This window comes from Cynocephalus volans, chromosome X (assembly GCF_027409185.1).
Source record: "Cynocephalus volans isolate mCynVol1 chromosome X, mCynVol1.pri, whole genome shotgun sequence".
NCBI lineage: Eukaryota > Metazoa > Chordata > Mammalia > Dermoptera > Cynocephalidae > Cynocephalus > Cynocephalus volans.
In genome coordinates, this window is record NC_084478.1 from 171,108,036 (window position 1) to 171,125,457 (window position 17,422).

Below are 17,422 nucleotides of genomic sequence, written 5' to 3' on the forward strand. Positions count from 1 at the left end.
AAAATGCTGAGGGGAGGAGATTGGAGAATATAGAGGTATATTTTAGTCCTCTTCCAAAAGCTGGTGGAAGAACTACAATTAGAAAAAATATTGTCAAAATCCCAAATGAAGGATGGGGATTACAGAAAGAATCTAGAGCCTAGGCTCTCCTGTCCATTCAGCAGGGAAGCTTATGACACCAAACTCAAATTCAGTACAAGCTAGGAAAAGCCCGGCTCATTTCTTTTATTGGCTTATATTGCAGACTACTATATTTTCTGCAGGCTACATGGGGACATACACTGAGAAAGTATAGGAAATATCTGGAAGATGATATGCACCTCATTCCATTTTGAGCTTCAAACCCAGCACTTGGAAAGGGAAGAACTTACCTGGTTTCCTCTTTGATCTACAGATTCTTTGTAGCAGATGAGGAGAGGGCCAATCAGTCCTGAAGCGAGATCCCTCTCCGGATTAATGAAACTAGAGTAATATCTGGTCAGGCAGCGAGGATCTGATTTAGTTGGTCCATCTTCTACAGTCACTGTCCATTTATACTTGAACACTTCTCCTGGTAGAATTGGCAAATCCTTCAAGTGTTTCACACCTACCCACACCCAAACCCAGCAGTAGCTCAGTTAGAGTATAACAAGCCACATATTGCTAAACATCATATTCTTATTGCAAGGTTTCTACAAATCGATATATACATAAGAAGTTTCTCAGTAAATGGAAACTAAAATTACAAGTTTGATTTACACAATTTTTTACAATAAAAGTGGGTCCAGGAGACTTGCTAGCATGTTAATTTTTAGTTGAAATGGGCAGGTCTACCTTCTATCACAAATACATAAAATGATAAGGACATTTAAAAAAATATTTTAACTACATAGCTGAAAGTGTATGAAGAAGAAAACCCCCAAGTGACAAAAAAATGAGAGACATTAAAGACAGAGCGGGGATGATGGGAGTTGAAGGCCTGAATATATGCCAAAAGGCTGGGCACTGAAATTTTAACTCCCATATCGCATCAAGAGCTGTGGTATGTCACCCCTGTAAGGGCCATAAGCAAGAGTCGAGAACTGCCCTCCAGCTAATGGGTCCTCAGGGCAAGAAATGTATGACTTTGGTAATTAAACCTCACTTCTGAGTATGTTTAATCCCTCACGATCAAATCTAAATCGTCAGTATTTTAATTTTATATACATTCTAAGCTCTCTCTCACCCCATTAACTTAGGCCCGACCTATGGTTAGGAAACCCACATAAAGGGAACGGTGTGGTATATTTTTTCAGTCTTCTCTCTTCCAGGGGCTGGGGATGATTGCAGGTGGGTATTAAAGGAAAGAGAAAATAGACTTTTGACTAATAGTTCCCCCTGTTTGAGTGCGCTATCGTTGACAACACTGTTTGGTCACCAATACTTTCTATGTGGCAGGTGCCCTAATGCTATTCTTTTCACAGAACACACGTATAGCTTCTTTGGAGTCACCATAGGGACTTTGGCACTGCATAGTTCCAGGGAAGGTATCTTCAGAACAGATAATGCCCAGCTACTTGCAACAGTATCCACATGGCATCCTTGCCGTGTCAAATACTGGAAGAGTAAAGTGCTTCCCCTGTCTTCTTGCCCACCATTATGGGCAGTACAGCCTTCAGAGTTCTCCACACAAAAAGCAGGTTAGCAGTCACTGGGTTCATGTAAGCCTTCGCATTTTAGGGTGCACATTCAAAATCTCCTCAAAAATCCTTCTCCCATAAAGAAATGCAAAGCATTAGAATTCTTATCAGGGACAATAAACACTAGAAAATTGTGGATGGAAAATTATTTATAACCAGCCCATCTATACATCATGTGATAATGAAGGACTTAGAAAGTTTACCCTTTAGAAGTTACTTGAGGACATACTTCCAGAAAAAACAAAAGAAGAAATAAAAAACCAGAAAGGCACAAGATAAGAGAGGTAATGGCACTAACCCACAGGTCCAAAGAAAAAAATTCAAAGATAGCATCTTCGTAGCAGGCCTAAAAAGCATACAATACAAATTAAAACAATAAGTTGGTGAACCACAAAAACATCTTCAAAGAGGAAAAAAGATTTGGATACCAAGCAATACATCGAATAATTAAGAAGCTGAAAATCCTCAGAGATACGGTGAAGAAGTAGCCAATCATGAAACATAAAAAGTGGGTGTTTACTATACTTTTAAAGTTCTAACAATCGCCAGTTGAGGAACTGAAAACACTGGTAAAACTCTAAAACAACTGTAGTGGGAAGAAGCAAGATGTTAACTCTTCATCTACAAAATAAAGTAAATACATAATGTCTAAAATTGAAAAACAAAGAATTAGCACTACGAGTAATTTTTTAGAGATGTAGAGATAGCCACAAAAAAATCGAAAAGAGAAATGCTTAAAAATGGATGCCTCTAGGGAGTTGGACTTACAAGCCCTTCTGTCGTATCAAGCATACACATCTACTATTTTAATGAAATAAATATTCATCTAAAATTAAATGGAAAGAATATATATAACATCCAATCTACTAAAAGGAAAAAATGAACAACAAATAAAATTACTGAAGAAAGGAATAAATGGCTAAAAATAATTGTAATTAAATTATAAAATTACCAGAATACATCTAAACATATGAGTAGCAACACGAACGTGACTGTGCTCTTCACCTGGGCCAGGACTCACACAAAATGACCAAAAATATGGGAAACTAACATCATGGAAAAGACAAACTAGGTAAGCACGTGTGCTAATACTAAAATTAATGAAACAGAATTCAAGTTAAGGAGCGTAAAAGAGAATGAAGGATGGCATTTTTATTGATGAAAGGTCTATGAGAAAGATGTGTCACGAATCTTTAAACAACAAACAATATAGTAAATAAAAACTGAAGCTGTGAACTATTCATAGATGAAAAGTAAAGAGACTACTAGATATCAAAAGTGAGGAATGTAGCCAAAAACTATACTCAGAGAAAAAAAGTATGACCTTAAATGCCAGAACAAGCAGCTTCAAGATTCGGGGCACTTGTAGTAGTCGCAGCGGAGAGGTGCCAATCTAATGGGCTGTGCAGTATTTGAACATCACCGGTAGGTAACAGCAGGGGCATGTCAGGCGACTCTTCACTAACTTACATGAGACACCACCTAAGGATTCATGGAACTGATGTGGTATAACTTTAGACTGGACCTTGAGGTCCTGTGTCAACAGCTGGGGCAAGGACCAGCATAATTTTACTGGTTATTGATACTGTGACCTCATCTGTATCTACAAGTAAGTAAAATTGAGGTAAAGACTTACCTTTTGGCAATCTCCCTGAATGCAAAGGACTGACATCAGTGATTCCATGAGGGTAGACGTTGTATGGACGGCTTGCTTGATTCTTAAACATAATCTGAAAGTATAAATAAGATATAAGATCAAGTCCTAAAACAACTAGGAGCAACAAGAAAACTGTGGCCTATCTCCAGAAAAACAAAATCTGCCTGTATCCACATTATAGGAGTCGAGCCTAGAAAAAGCTCAAAATATTTGTTCTTTTCATGAAATTACTCGGACAGCTACTTAGGTTTCTTGCTACCTGTCAACCTTGTGTTATCCTGATCTAAAACAGAATTTCTGAGTTTCAATGGTTACTATAAGTTTTCTGGCATATCTTTATCAAGATAATCATTCCCTTGTAATCCCAATTGCCTGTGACTTTTCATTATTAATGGATATTAAATTTTGCCAAATGCTTTTTCTGAAGCTGTTCAGATTATCAAATGATATTTTTCCCTTTCATGTGTTAATATAATGGATTACCACATTTAATTTTCTTAAACTAAGCAAGTACTCCTGGCATAAATCAACTTGATCATAATGTATTATCTTTTTTATATATATGGATGTATTGGATTTATAAAATTCTATTTAGGATTTTTGAACCCATTTTTACAATACAATTGTTCTGTAATTTTAATTTTTCTTTCTCACACTGTCCTGGTCAGGTTTACAAACAATGTTGTGTTAGACTAATAACATGAATTGGTGAGTTTCCTTTTTTCTTATGCTCTACATATTTTTAAATTTAATATAAAATTATTTCTTGAACATTGGTATAAATTGCGAATAAAATGGCAATTCTTGGTAGATTGATAGTTGCCTTGGGTTAAATGTCCCCCCAGAACTTAACCCCCACTGTGACTGTTGTGAGGGTGGGAAATCCTATTATGGTAATTGAAAGGTGGAGCCTTCAAGAGGTGACTGGATTGTAGGACCGTGCAGTAGGGAGTGGATTAAAAATGGTGGTCAGGGGCGTGGTTCTGAGGGCTTTAAAAGAAGAGCACATGAGAGGTTAGTCTCCCTCTGCTTCCACCATCTTGAAGTGTGAGACCCTGGGTCACTGTCACCACCACCAGCTATGTTCCTTGGACTTTGGACTTCCCAACCTCAGAAATCGTAAATAGTAAATTTCATTTTCTTTATAAATCATCCAGTTCTGCGTATTTTGCTATAAGCAACAGAAACGGACTAATACAATAGCGATTCTCTTTCAACACACTAAAGATATGATTTCATTGTATTCCGGCTTGCTTTGTTGCTCTAGAGAAATAAGCTGCAATGGGCCGGCCGTGGCTCACTCGGGAGAGTGCAGTGTTGAGAAATAAGCTGCAAGTCCATCATGGTGTGAGGAAGCCAAGCCGCATGGACAGGCCATGTGTAGGTGCTCTGCTTGGCATGGACTTGTTCTTCAAGTCTTTCAGAATCTTTGTAGGACAAAACGTATCTTAAAGAGTTAAAGTACGGGCCAAGCCCGCGGCGCACTTGGTAGAGTGCAGCGCTGGGAGCGCGGCAACGCTCCCGCCGCGGGTTCGGATCCTATATAAGAATGACTGGTGCACTCACTGGCTGAGTGCCGGTCACGAAAAAACGACAAAAAAAAAAAAAAAAAAAAAAAAAAAAAAAGAGTTAAAGTACAAGTGACAAACTAAGAAAAATATTTGAAGGATAAATGACAATTTGCCAATATCCATACTGCGTAAAGGCCTTTTACAATATATAAGCAAAAGATGACCGCCCAAGTAGAAAACTAAACAAAACTTCCATGCAGACAATTCACAGAGGGAGTCATACAGGTAGCCAGCAAACAAAAGCAATGTACAATTTCACCTCTAACCAGGGCAATGCAAACGAAGACAACATATAACTATTTTGCTTATCAAATTGGAACATTTTCTGAAGGTTTACAATATATGCTGTTGACAATGGTGTGGGGAAAGGGGCACTCGTATACTTTTGGTGGGGAGTCTAAATCAGCACACAATTGCTAAAAGTCAGTTTGGCTGTGTGCACCAAACTCCACATGTAGGAACCAGTGTCCTTCACATTTGTGAGCAGCTGAAGTGATGCAACCTTCCATCTACCTCCCAATTTCTTGCGAAGAAATTAAACCCTTATTTATTTAAACCACCACTCATTGAGTATTCTGTTACTTGTAGGTTAGGCATTCTTCATGCTGTACATCAGGGGTCAGCAAACATTTTCTGAAAGGGTTTGATAGCAAATGTTTTAGGCTTTGTGGGCTGTATCCAGTCTCTACACCTGTTCCTCCCCCTCCGCAGCCCTTTCACCTCCATCCTCTTCCTCCTCTTTTTCCTCTTCCTCCTTTTCATCCTTCCCCCCTTCTTCTCCCTGTTTTCTTTACAACCCTTTAAAAATGTAAAATCCCTTTTAAGCTCACAGGCTATTAAAAAGCAGGCCGCGAGCCAAAGCCGGTTCAGAAGCCTGCGGACTCCTATACTATATAATTAATGGAAGAAGTTCTGGAAGGATATGTATCAAATTTTAAGCAGTAAGTATTTCAAAGGGGTCATGGGTTTCATGGGCGACATTAAATTTTTACTTTATATATTCATAATTTGTAAAAGATCATGTCCATTGAAGACAAACCTGAATTATAAAGTATTTTAGAAACTCAACACTTTCCAGACTTTTCCTTCTTACCCAACCTCAGGTTTTTTCCTTGACTTACCAACAGCGTGTCTCCAACTTCCCCATAAAGTAAAGGTCCCAGGATTCCCGACTCATACTGCGCAGCTTCACGAGTCCTAAAGCTTTCGTCGGTGTACGCCACAAACCGGGCTTTTTTGTACTTTCTGCCAATCTGCTGAGGCCCGTTGTTCAAATCCCGACTTCTAGCACCGCTGTACGGGAGACAGACAGATGAGGGCTGGGCGCGGAAACTTCTAGGGAGACTAAAACCCAAACCCAGAACCGCTCACAGCACTACTTTTCACAGTATAGCTGTTTATATTATGATCATTAATGATCACGCTCAGATATTGAAATTCATTCAGATAAAAAATAATGATACAATGATGGTTTAAAGGTGGTTAAATCACAATTTTATAAGCTTATTTATCAAGAGTGAAAACAGAAGACTATTAAGAGAAGAGTGAAAATACAAGGAGCTAAAAAGATAACACACATCACGGTATTCGTGTTTCTGTAACGCTGGTAGGGCTTACGGCGAAACTTGATGCGGAATTCTTAATGGCTATGAAACAGCTCTTTTCCCAGTCACGCGGTATTTATCCACCGACTGTGGGCATCACTTCAGCTGTAACTGTGCAACATCAGCAAGTGCACTTTGTTTTGTTTTGTTTTTTAATTTATTTTATTTATTGAATCAAAATTGATTATACATATTTCGGGGGTTCAACATTGAGATATGTTGATCAAATCAATATTACTAGCACATATATTGTTACAAATCGTAATTATTCTTTCTGCCCCTTGTCCAATCCCTCCCCATCCCCCCTCTCCCTCCCCCTCCCCTCTAATTGCCCTAGATGTCTTCTCTCCCTCTGAAAGAGTAATGGTTACTCTGTTGATTTGTTGCCCAAATGATCTGTCCAATGCTGAGAGATGTGATCAGGTCCCCCAATATTATCATAGAACAGATGCTTCTTCTGTCACTCCGGAATGGGCTTTGTGGACAGAGACATCCTCTGCTTTTCTTTGTCTCTGCTGGTGACTCTCCTTGTGTCAATGCACTGCAGTGGTTGGCGGGCCATCTGCGTGGTGGCTGTGGTGTCTAGCCGCTTTTGCGGCAGCCATGGTTATTGTGGTGGCTGTGGTGGGCCACCCACGTGGAGGTGCTGTTTTGGGTATGCTCCTCGGCACTGGCAGTGTGCCTGGTTGTGGGGTGTGTTTGGTCCCCTTCTCCATGCCTCTGGTCCCTGAGCAGGCCCCAAGGCACTGGTGCCATGTGCCTAGTTGTGGGAGAGGGGTCCAGTCCCCTTCTCCATATCCCGGGTCCCTGGGCGGGCCCCGAGGTGCTGGCACTGTGTGCCTGGTTGTGGGAGGAGGGTCTGATCCTCTTCTCCATACCTCAGGTACCCACGTGGGCCCCGAGGTGCTGGCATTTTGTGCCTAGTGTGGGAGGAGGGTCCAGTCCCTGGCTCCATACCTCAGGTCACTGGGCGGGACCTGAGGCACTGGTTTGGTGTACCTGGTTGTGGGAGAGAGGGACAGTCCCCTTCTATATGCCTCTGGGCCGGGTGGGCCCCGAGGTGCTGGCACGGTGTCCCTGGTTGTGAGAGAGAGGTCTGGTCCCCTTCTCCATGCCCTGGGTCCCTGGGCGGGCCCCAAGGTGCTGGCTCAGTGTCCCTGGTTGTGGGAGAGAGGTCCATTCCACTTCTTCTTGCCTTGGGTCCCAGGGCAAGACCTAAGGTGCTGGCGTGGTGTGCCTAGTTGTGGGAGGGGGGTCCAGTCCCCTTCTCCATACTTCTGATCCCTGGGCAGGCCCCAATGTGCTGGCAATATTTGCCTGGTTGCAGAAGAGGGGTCCAGTCCCCTTCTCCATGCCCTGGGGTTGCTGAGTGGGCCCCAAGGTGCTGGCGTGGAGCATGTGCACTTTGGATCTTTTCCAGAATCATGTCCCCTTGATAAACAACATCCTCTAGACATGTAGCAGCTTCATGGCTTTCTTCTTCTAGCGTATATGAGCTAGCAGCCTGTAATGCAGCTTTAGATTCTTCACTGGGTAAAGAATCTATCAAAACATCAATGTCTTGTTGTTTGTGCAATCAGTGCTGCAAAAAACTGGGCATCCTCTTCTGTAGGATTAGCTGGCTGGTCTTTGTTAATTGCTGTCTGAATATTATTAAGAGGCAGGAGGACCACATTGCTGCCACACTCCAATGGCATCGCAAAACTGATCTGTAAGCGAGTTCACTGCGTCCTACAGTTGTGTGAGCCCGTCTGCCGTGTTGCTCCCGCATGCAAAGGGAGCTGGTATGATTTAATCAAAGCAAGGAGTGAGAAAAGTCCAAGCATTTCTGACGCTTAGCTATATTAGTTTCCAAATATGTTAATCCCCTTGCCGTTTGATTCCATATCTGTACCTAGCCCTAAACACAATTTAAAGGTTAGTTGGTTTGAAAAACTGGGAAGAACCTTTTGAGTATGGTGAAGAGAGTACCAAGAGTCAAAAGGTGCTGACCTGTCACTGGGGGTGAGGACTGAGGGAGCATAGTCCCAGTCCTGCTCTTCAGCAGCAATATAATGTACCCAAGTTTTAGGATGCTTCTTGGCAACCGAGCGAATTTGGATAAAGGAAGGAGAGTTGTCATCATCAAACTTGAGCACGTCCATGTCAGAATCATCAAGATCATCATAATCTTCCTCGTCCTCATTGTTCTTCATCCGTAGTTGGGCTTCCTCTGGGCAGTTGTCTACTTTGACATAAGCTTCCATGCCATCTGCAGTCAGAGAAAGCAAACAGTGTCAGACTCCTGCAGACTTTCCTGCCTTAACCTCCGGAATTCCTCTCGTGTAAGGCTTTCAAGCTTCTCTCCTAAGTGCCCTCCTCTCCACCCCTCTTACCACTGCCCTATGCGGATTTATTTCTTTATGAATTATCTGGTATTTGCTGGTTTTCCCTCTGGTCTTTGCCCTCACCATCTTCCTTCTGCCTGACTCTCCTCCACTTATGTTTCACACCTTTTTGAAACTCAACAATTAAAGCATGAATCAAGCTCATTTGTACCATTTAAAACTTTAAATCCTGCTATACATGGCGCTCATTTAAAATGTGTGAGTATTGGTGTTTCATATGGACAATTGTTATTTCGCTCATAACTTTTTGCTTATTTACAATTGCAGAAGTATAAAAAGTGACAAGAGTAATAAAAATTTTCTGTTATGAACATTTTCCTTCTGGAACTGGCTTCGGACCTATCACTCCCTCATGCCCCAATTATAAACAAGGAGACTTAAGGAGCTGCATATTTTCAACATTTGTAAGCCTGGGCCAGACCCACTCCCAATCTCCACAGTCACCTAATAATTTCTGCATTTATACCACTGGATTATAATACAAATCACTGATAATAATAAGACAAAACACTTTTCTGAAAAATAAGGATTAAAGTCACTGGAGAGAAGCTGTCAAAATGATAAAACAAAGCAAAACAAAAAATAGACTCCACTTGAAACTGGATCAGACTCAAACCGGGCAATGACTGATCTGCATACAAGTAAATGGCCCACTACTCACCTAATACGACTCTCTTTGTCCTCTAATGTTATGTCAAAATCCCATAAATATTATGTAACAGATGGGAAGAAGAGATTTCTCTTCTTAACCACTACAGAGAACTACAAACAAAGTCACTCAGAGAACAGGAACAAGCAAGTGTTGTCGAGCACGAAAGATGAGGCTTCCCCAACATTTTTCTCCAACAGCTGTTGCTATGGTTTGAATATTTGTCCCCTCAAAACTCATGTTGAAATTTAATTGCCATTGGGATGGTCTTGGAGAGTGGTGTCTTTGAGAGGTATTGAGGTCATGAGGGCTCCAACCTCATGAAAGGACTCATGCCATTATCTGTGGAGTGGATTCATCACTGTGGGAGTGGACTCAGCCCCTCTTGTGTGCGCTCTCTGTCTCTCAATCTCTCTCTCGACCTGTTTCCCCTTCCACCATGTGATGTCTTCTGCCATGTTATGACACAGCAAGAAGGTCCTTGCAAGATTCTGGCCTTAATATTTAACTTCTCAGCCTCCATAATCATGAGCCAATAAAACTCTTTTCGTTATAAATGATCTAGTCTGTGGTATTCTGCTACAGCAGCACAAATGGACTAAGACAGCCCTCAATGGCCACAATAGAGGGGTAGAGAAAGGGGGTCATTACATGGATCCAAGATTAAGAGTAAATACACAGGAAGGAAAATGCGAGGGAAATGACAATGCAATCTGAATTTGCACAACCTGTAACTACAAATGAAGTAACATTAACAATAATTTGAAACGGCATGTACCATAGTCCTTACTTGCTTACATAGAACCTTTGACCCTTCGCAAAGTTCCCATCAAGTAATCCTTGAAAATCTCATGTGGTGCCTCACATTGCTGGCAAACTTCCACTCCATCCTGCTTTTGCTAGCACCCACTGTTTCCTGACAAGCCGAGTTTCCCGCTGTCTATCCTGTCATATTTGCTATCCGCTGCTCTGGGCATCACTATCAACATACCGAAGCCCTACAGTCACAACCTAGACAATAATCTTTTTTCTATTTCCCTGGATTTCTTATAAAACATCTCCTCAGCTATGACCTTCAGTTCTTCTCCGTATAGTACTGAAACTTAATGAAGGGGATCAGGCTGGGAAAACAATGCCACACCGTCCTCATCTTCCCACCTCACTTACTGTTAAGCCACCTCTCCCCCTTCTATCTCAGGTATCTAACCAAAAACCCACCAGTGCTACTGCTATGCTTTCAATGTTTGTCCTCTCCAAAGCTCATATTGGGACTTAATCTCCAACGTGGTATTTAAGAGGTGGGACCTTTCAGAGGTGATGGGATTGCGAGTGTTAGAACTATGCCCTCGTGAATGGATCAGTCCATTCATGAAATAATGGGTTAATGGTTTAATGGGTTACCAGGGAGTAGACTGGTGGCTTTATAAGGAGAGGAAGGAAGCACGTGGACATGCTCTTGACCGCTGTGCTCTTGCTCAGCCCTCGCCATGTGATGCCCTGTGTCACCACAGGACTCTGTAGAGAGCCCCACCAAGAAATGCCTCATCACATGTGCCTCCTGGGCCTTGGACCTCCCAGCCACCAAAAACATAAGAAAATTTCATTTTTTAATAAATTACCCAGTTTCAGGTATTAGTTATAAGCAACAGAAAATGCACTGATACACCTACTAATATTCAAGTCCTTATTCTCAGTTAAAATATTTACTCTGGAAACTAGCAGTACAGAATCGCAGTTGAGGTCTAACATAATCCTAACTGTATAATGCCACCTTTTGCAACACATTATATTTCTGTACACATCCAGCAAATCTTATTAAAAGTAGAACTGTATATTTACAATATTCACTTTTAAGATCCAAGATATTATTACCATGTTGGTGGGAAGAGATATGACAAAACAGTAGAAACTGCCCAAGGTCCATCAGGAGGGTCTGAGCAGTAAGGAAAGTTATTGGTGAGATCTCCAAGGAGGCCTGCCGATGGTTCCTCACAAGAAATGTGTGACCTTCAAGGAATATTGAGTGCACTTCGGGGGTGGTGCCCATTCCAATCACATGCCAATAGACCGATTTCCTGTGGCATCCAATCAGACCTGTAAGGCAGGAATGAGACAGCTGTGGCTAAGGAGCGAATTTGAAATGCGAACTACCTGCTAGTCTTCATCTGCATGTGCTGACCTTCCTGGCACTCTCTCCTCCCTTGGCCTTTGTACCAACACCTTTCTGGGCTACGTTCCCCTACTGCTCGGACTGCTCCCTCTTCTGCCTCCTTTTCAGATCTCTCCTGGAACTCCAGCCGCACATAGCCAATTACCTCCTCAACACCTGAACCTGGACATCTCATGAAATCCACGTCAAAACCAAATCTTCATCACCTCATTCTTTTACAGAGTTCCTTATCTCAGTGAATGACACCATCCTGCATTCAGTTATGCGAGTGACGGTTATCCTTGCCACAGTTCTCACCTCCCATGTCCACTGTAACACCAGCCATGGGAACATAATTAATAACAGCCAACATTGATTGAGTACTTTGTTTTATGTCAAGCACAGTCCAAAGTATTTTACAAATTTTAACTCATTCATTTCTCATAATAACCCTCTGATGGGTTATCAACCTTCTCTTACAGGAGAGGAAACTGATGCCCAGAGAGGTTAATTAACTTGCTCAATATTTGAACCCAAGCAGCCATATGTTCAGATCCCACATTGTTGACCATGAGGACAGAGGTGCCTCCTATTTTGGCTCTTAAAGCTTTCAAATATATCTATTTTTCACTATCATTAGTACTACCACCATCTTAATACAAACTACCATTATCTTTTGTCTGAATCACTGAAATAGCTCCTTTACAGGTCTCCCTGCATCTGGTCACATTCCCTCCCAAGCCTTTCACCCACAAGAAAAGTGGTGTAATATTTTTGTAATTCAGATCTGATTGTAATATCTCCCAGCCTAAAACCCTTCAATGGCTGTCACTCCACACAGAATAAAGTCCAAATTATCTGCTAAGGGCTAGAAGGCCCTGATTGGTTTGATTCCCTATTCCTGGTTCTGCTCCAAAGTTCAGTTCAAGTGGCACTGTCTCAAGGAAGCCTTCTCTGATTCCCTAGTCTAGGTCACATTCCTTTATTGTACACTCATATAGAATTATGTAATTTTCCTTCAGAGTAATTCTTGGTTTTTAATTTTGCGTTTATTATCATGCTCATTTTGTTACTATTTGTGTCTCCATTATACTATAAGGTATGTGAGAGCAGGAACTTGCATGTTTTAAAAGTTAATTACTTTCTAATTCTAAAATTGTACATATTCATTATGGAATTATTGGAAAATAGAAAAAGAAATCAAGAAGAAAATATTCCTCCTCACCCTTCATTATTCTCTTGGGTTGCTGGATCTCCCAAGTCCCTCTTTCATTTAGTCTCTAGTTTTATTGTGGTACATATTCAGTCGCTTCTAAGGCCTTCCATTTCTGAAAATGTCTCTATTTCTCCCCCAAAGCTGATTCATAGTTTTGATATTAATTCTAGGGTGAAAATAATCTTTCCCCTAAAACTTTTAAGTTATTGCTCCATTATATTTTCAGTCTAATTCCCATTCCTTTCTATGTGACCTGTTTCTCCCAGGAGAAGCTTTAAGTACCTTCTCTTTGTGCTCTGAAATAACACAAACAGTAATTTTGTGTCGGGGTCTGTTTTTTGTTTGTTTATCCTGATGGGCAATTTTAATATGAAATTCATATCTTTTAATGCTTTTTTTCAGATCTTTTCCTTCTTAAAAGTTTTCGTCTATCATTTGTTTAATTTTTAAATGTTTTAAATATATTATTGATCTCTTTTCTTTTTGTTTAACGTTTTGGGAGATTTTCTCTATTTTACCTACCTTCTGTTGAGTTTGTATTTTGATAATCATATTTCTGATTTTTACAAGCATGTTTTTGTTCTTATTGTTTCTTTTTCATAGAATCCTAGTGTTACTTTATTAATGTAGTATCTTTGTGCATCTTTATGAAAATACCAATTAGAGCTTTTGAAAAGTTCTTTTCTATTCTGGGCATTATCTGTTTTTCATCTGGGGTTACTCTTTTTTGCTGTTGCTGTTGTTTCTCTTTGCCTATCCCTTTCATATTTCAGGCTCCCATCAAATGTGTGTTTATCCTTGGTTACCCACTCATACTCAAGCAAAAGGAAAGAGAAACCTGAGAACTTTGTGTGCATGGGCCAGAATTCAGTGGGCTTTCTTCTGGGCTGCAGAGCTGTCTGAGAATGGGAGAAGAGAGCTCTGGTGTTGAATTCAGAAAGTCCTGAGCATTGTTGAGCAGGCGTGTACATACCTGGCAGAGACCTGTTTACATAGCCGTTGACTGTGTGCATTTTAGGCCAGGCCAGAGCAGATGCAGAATCCATAGCCTGTGTCAAGGAGTCCTTTGTTTCTGAGTGCCAACTTCTTCCTGATGATAGAGGAGGCAAAGACAGAGCCAGCTAAGCATCCGTCTCATGAATCATTCTCCCTTTCTCTGACCCTCCCCACCACTTTCTCTCCCTTGGGGCAAAGACTGCTCACACCTTCAGCACTGTTTCCAGCAAAGCAGGCACTGATGATTTACCCTCTCAAAGTCAGTGAGAGAGAGGGGGGAGACAATTACCAAAAAGCAGACATTTCTTGCTGAAAGTGATTATCTCTCTGTCTGCCTGTCCGTGATAATAGGTGGAAAAAGATAATAGCAATTGGTAACTAGGAGAAGGAAGAAAATTGGTTAATTTGAGCCAGAAAGATTTCTTTCTATTTATTAGCTGATTTATTTAAAAGGAAGCAGATGGAAATTATCCTAGGAAAAGGGCTGTCTGTCAATCCCTGTCCCTATCATAATCGCTTCATCCCAGTTTGTAGAAACAAAACACCAGGAAACTGAAAGCTTCCCAACTTCCTCTCTGAAATTGATAAGCGCTAAAGCACTGGAAATATTATTGGGCAGTAGTTTCTTGAAGTTACCGTTTTGTGTGTAGGACTGGCAGCTAATGCTAAAACTTTCTGAAGCGTCCAGCCTTTAGATAATCCTCATAAGATCATTTACCCGTTCATCCATTAATTTGTTCATTCATTCGAACATATTTGCTGAGCACTACTAAGTGCAGGCACTGATGATGAAGAAAACACAGCCTCTGCCTTCAAGGTGCTTGCACTCTAGCTTGAACAGACAGATAAGCTAACAATTATAATAAAGAGTGAAGTTATATAATAGATTTACCTCAAGGTAAAATTCAAGGATTTTAAAGAGTAGAGTAAGATCAGATTTGCTTTTCAGTCAGCTTCCTGTGGCTGCTGTAGTAACAATGGAGTGTAAGGAACACAAAAGATAGGAGACTAGTCAGCAGAGAGATAATCGGGGCCCCGACTGAAAAGATGGCAATGTAGGTGGATAGCAGGGGAGAGGAGATCATGACGTCACAGTTGTTGATGACGTCATGATTATATTAGGAGGGGGAGCAGACAGAAGTAGTAACACTGCTGAGGGCCTACTCTGTGCCACAAGTGTTCTGTTAAGTGAAATCACTTAGTCCTCACAACAATCCTATAGGAGAAGTACTGTGATTTCTATTTTAGATTTGAGGAAACTGAGATGCAGATAGATTAAGTCACTTGCCAAAGGTTGCACATTTAGTAAGAGATGAAGTGAAGGTATTTAGAGTAGAGCCAAAAGTCCTTGTTGAGCAGTTAACGAGGGGGACACGACCCACCTGTTACCCAGCTCTTCTGACTACCCTACCTCATCGCTGCCAGTGGAATGTAGGTTGCTTTGTTTCTTGGAATGCATTTTCATCCCCATCTCCTTCGTGCCTGAACAGTAATGTAATTTATGTTCTTTCTATATAATCACCTCCTCTGAACAGTGCCAGCCCACATTCTCAAGTACCAGCTTAGATTAACGTATTTGCTTTCAGGAGTCCAAAATTCAGATTGAAGCTCACTGACCTTCATCAAATACAGCAAAAAGTAGTACAAATTCATGTAATGTCTGTGTCCTTTCTTTGGCTAGACTCCCTGAAAAAGAAGTGAGAGCATTTATCTTTTCTTTCAAAATCCCATCATAGGAAATTACCACTAGGAGGAGACATTTCCTCATCGACTGCTTGAGAGTAAGCACGGATGTAGTCCTTTGTCTCTCGTTTACTTTGCCATAATAACATTGTTTCTTGGATGTCAGATCTTCTATACCATATGTTTCTAAAACTATCTGGGGTAAAAAATTTTCTTTTTAATTTAAAATTTGTTGCAGACCACTACTTTTGCAAAATACAATAAAAATGGATTACTAGAAAAATGAAATTAAAAAGACATGCAAAATGCAAGCCTATAAAATCACACTCACACACACACACACACACACACACACACACACACACACAGCAGAGAAAAAGAAAAATTACAAAAACAGTACACATTGTTCATGGAAAATGTGCATATAAGCAATTAAAACAGATAATTTTTATTACTCTTGTAACTTTTCATACTTCAGCAACTGTAAATAAACAAAATTATGAGTGAAATAACAACTGTCCATATGAAACACCTCTAGTCACATTTTAAATGAGCACCATGTATAGCAGCATTTAAAGTTTTAAATGCTACAAATGAGCTTGCTTCATGCTTTAATTGTTGAGGTTTTTCACCGTCTTTCTTAGCATTATATTTCTTTATTTGATTGGGAAGTTTTGTTTGCAATCTTATTTTGAGCAGGAAGACTTTGTTTATGACATTCTCCCTTTCTTTGTCTCTCTTGCACCCTTAATGCTTACAAATAAAAATGAGCTTGGGCGACGAAAGTAACAAAACGTGTGCTGGCCCTCCTCCGGCTGGGATAAGAGACACAGATAAGCCAGCTGCAATGTGAAGGACACCATCTGTCCCAAGCACGGCCCGCCACTGTGTAAACTCACCGAACAACAGCTCTTCTTTGAGTGACTCTTGCTTTCTTACCCAACTGCTGTCTAAACTCATAGCCTGTCGGAAACACTGTTTGAAATTGTATCAATAAGAATGAAACATCCCACTCTTTCCTGAATTATCTAAACTACTTGGACACAAACAGCCTCAATTCATTTATTTATTTTTTTTAAAAAAGATTAAAGGAGATAAACATTTAATTATACATTTAACATTTTCTAAATTTTTAATTGTGATAAAATAACATATAACAAATTTACTATATTAACTATTTTTAAGTGTACAGTTCACCAGTGTTAAGTGTATTCACACTTTTGTGTAACTAATCTCCCGAACTTTTTCATCTTGCAAAATTGAAACTTTGTACCCATTAAACAATAACTTCATATTTCCCCTCCCCTCAGCCCGTTTCTATGAGTTTGACTACTCCTGACACCTTGTTCATCCATGTTGTAGCATGTGTCAGAATTTCATTCCTTTTTAAGGATGAATAATATTCCATTGTACGTACATATTTTTTCTTTTAGATATTTTATACCTCTGAGCATTACTTCTCTCTCTCTCTATCTCTCTCTCTCTTTCTTTCAGAATATTCATGAGATACAAAGCTGTTTGTCCCCGCTCCTGCCCATGATGTGGGGCCAGACTCATACTGGGGGCACACCCATTACCACAAATGACTTTTGTGCACTTTGTCCCCTCCCAATTACCCCCCAACCACCCACCCCCCACCTCCCCCCCACTCCACTTTGTAGCCCTAGGAACGTTCCCTCCCTCTGTCGGGTCACAGCACCACCTTGGTCTTTCTTTCCTTCCTCCTCTCTCTCTTAGCTCCCACATACGAGTGAGCACGTGCAGTGTTTATCTCTCTGTGCTTTGCTTATTTCACTCAGCATAAGTTTCTCCAGGTGCATCCATGTTGTTGCTGAGCTTCAGATAAGGGGCT

At 40.7% G+C, this 17,422-nt stretch overlaps 1 protein-coding gene across 1 annotated transcript in view; it reads right to left on the reverse strand.

Annotated features, from left to right (window-relative positions):
- F8 (coagulation factor VIII) overlaps positions 1–17,422 on the reverse strand; it is a 146,689-nt gene that overhangs the window by 79,509 nt on the left and 49,758 nt on the right. The window contains exons 5-11 of the mRNA XM_063084470.1: positions 15,505–15,573; positions 13,865–13,981; positions 11,399–11,620; positions 8,483–8,741; positions 6,008–6,179; positions 3,295–3,388; positions 372–586 (exon numbers count right to left, since the gene is read on the reverse strand). Of these exons, the coding sequence (XP_062940540.1) occupies positions 372–586; positions 3,295–3,388; positions 6,008–6,179; positions 8,483–8,741; positions 11,399–11,620; positions 13,865–13,981; positions 15,505–15,573 (1,148 nt within the window). The remainder of the gene's footprint in view (positions 1–371; positions 587–3,294; positions 3,389–6,007; positions 6,180–8,482; positions 8,742–11,398; positions 11,621–13,864; positions 13,982–15,504; positions 15,574–17,422) is intronic.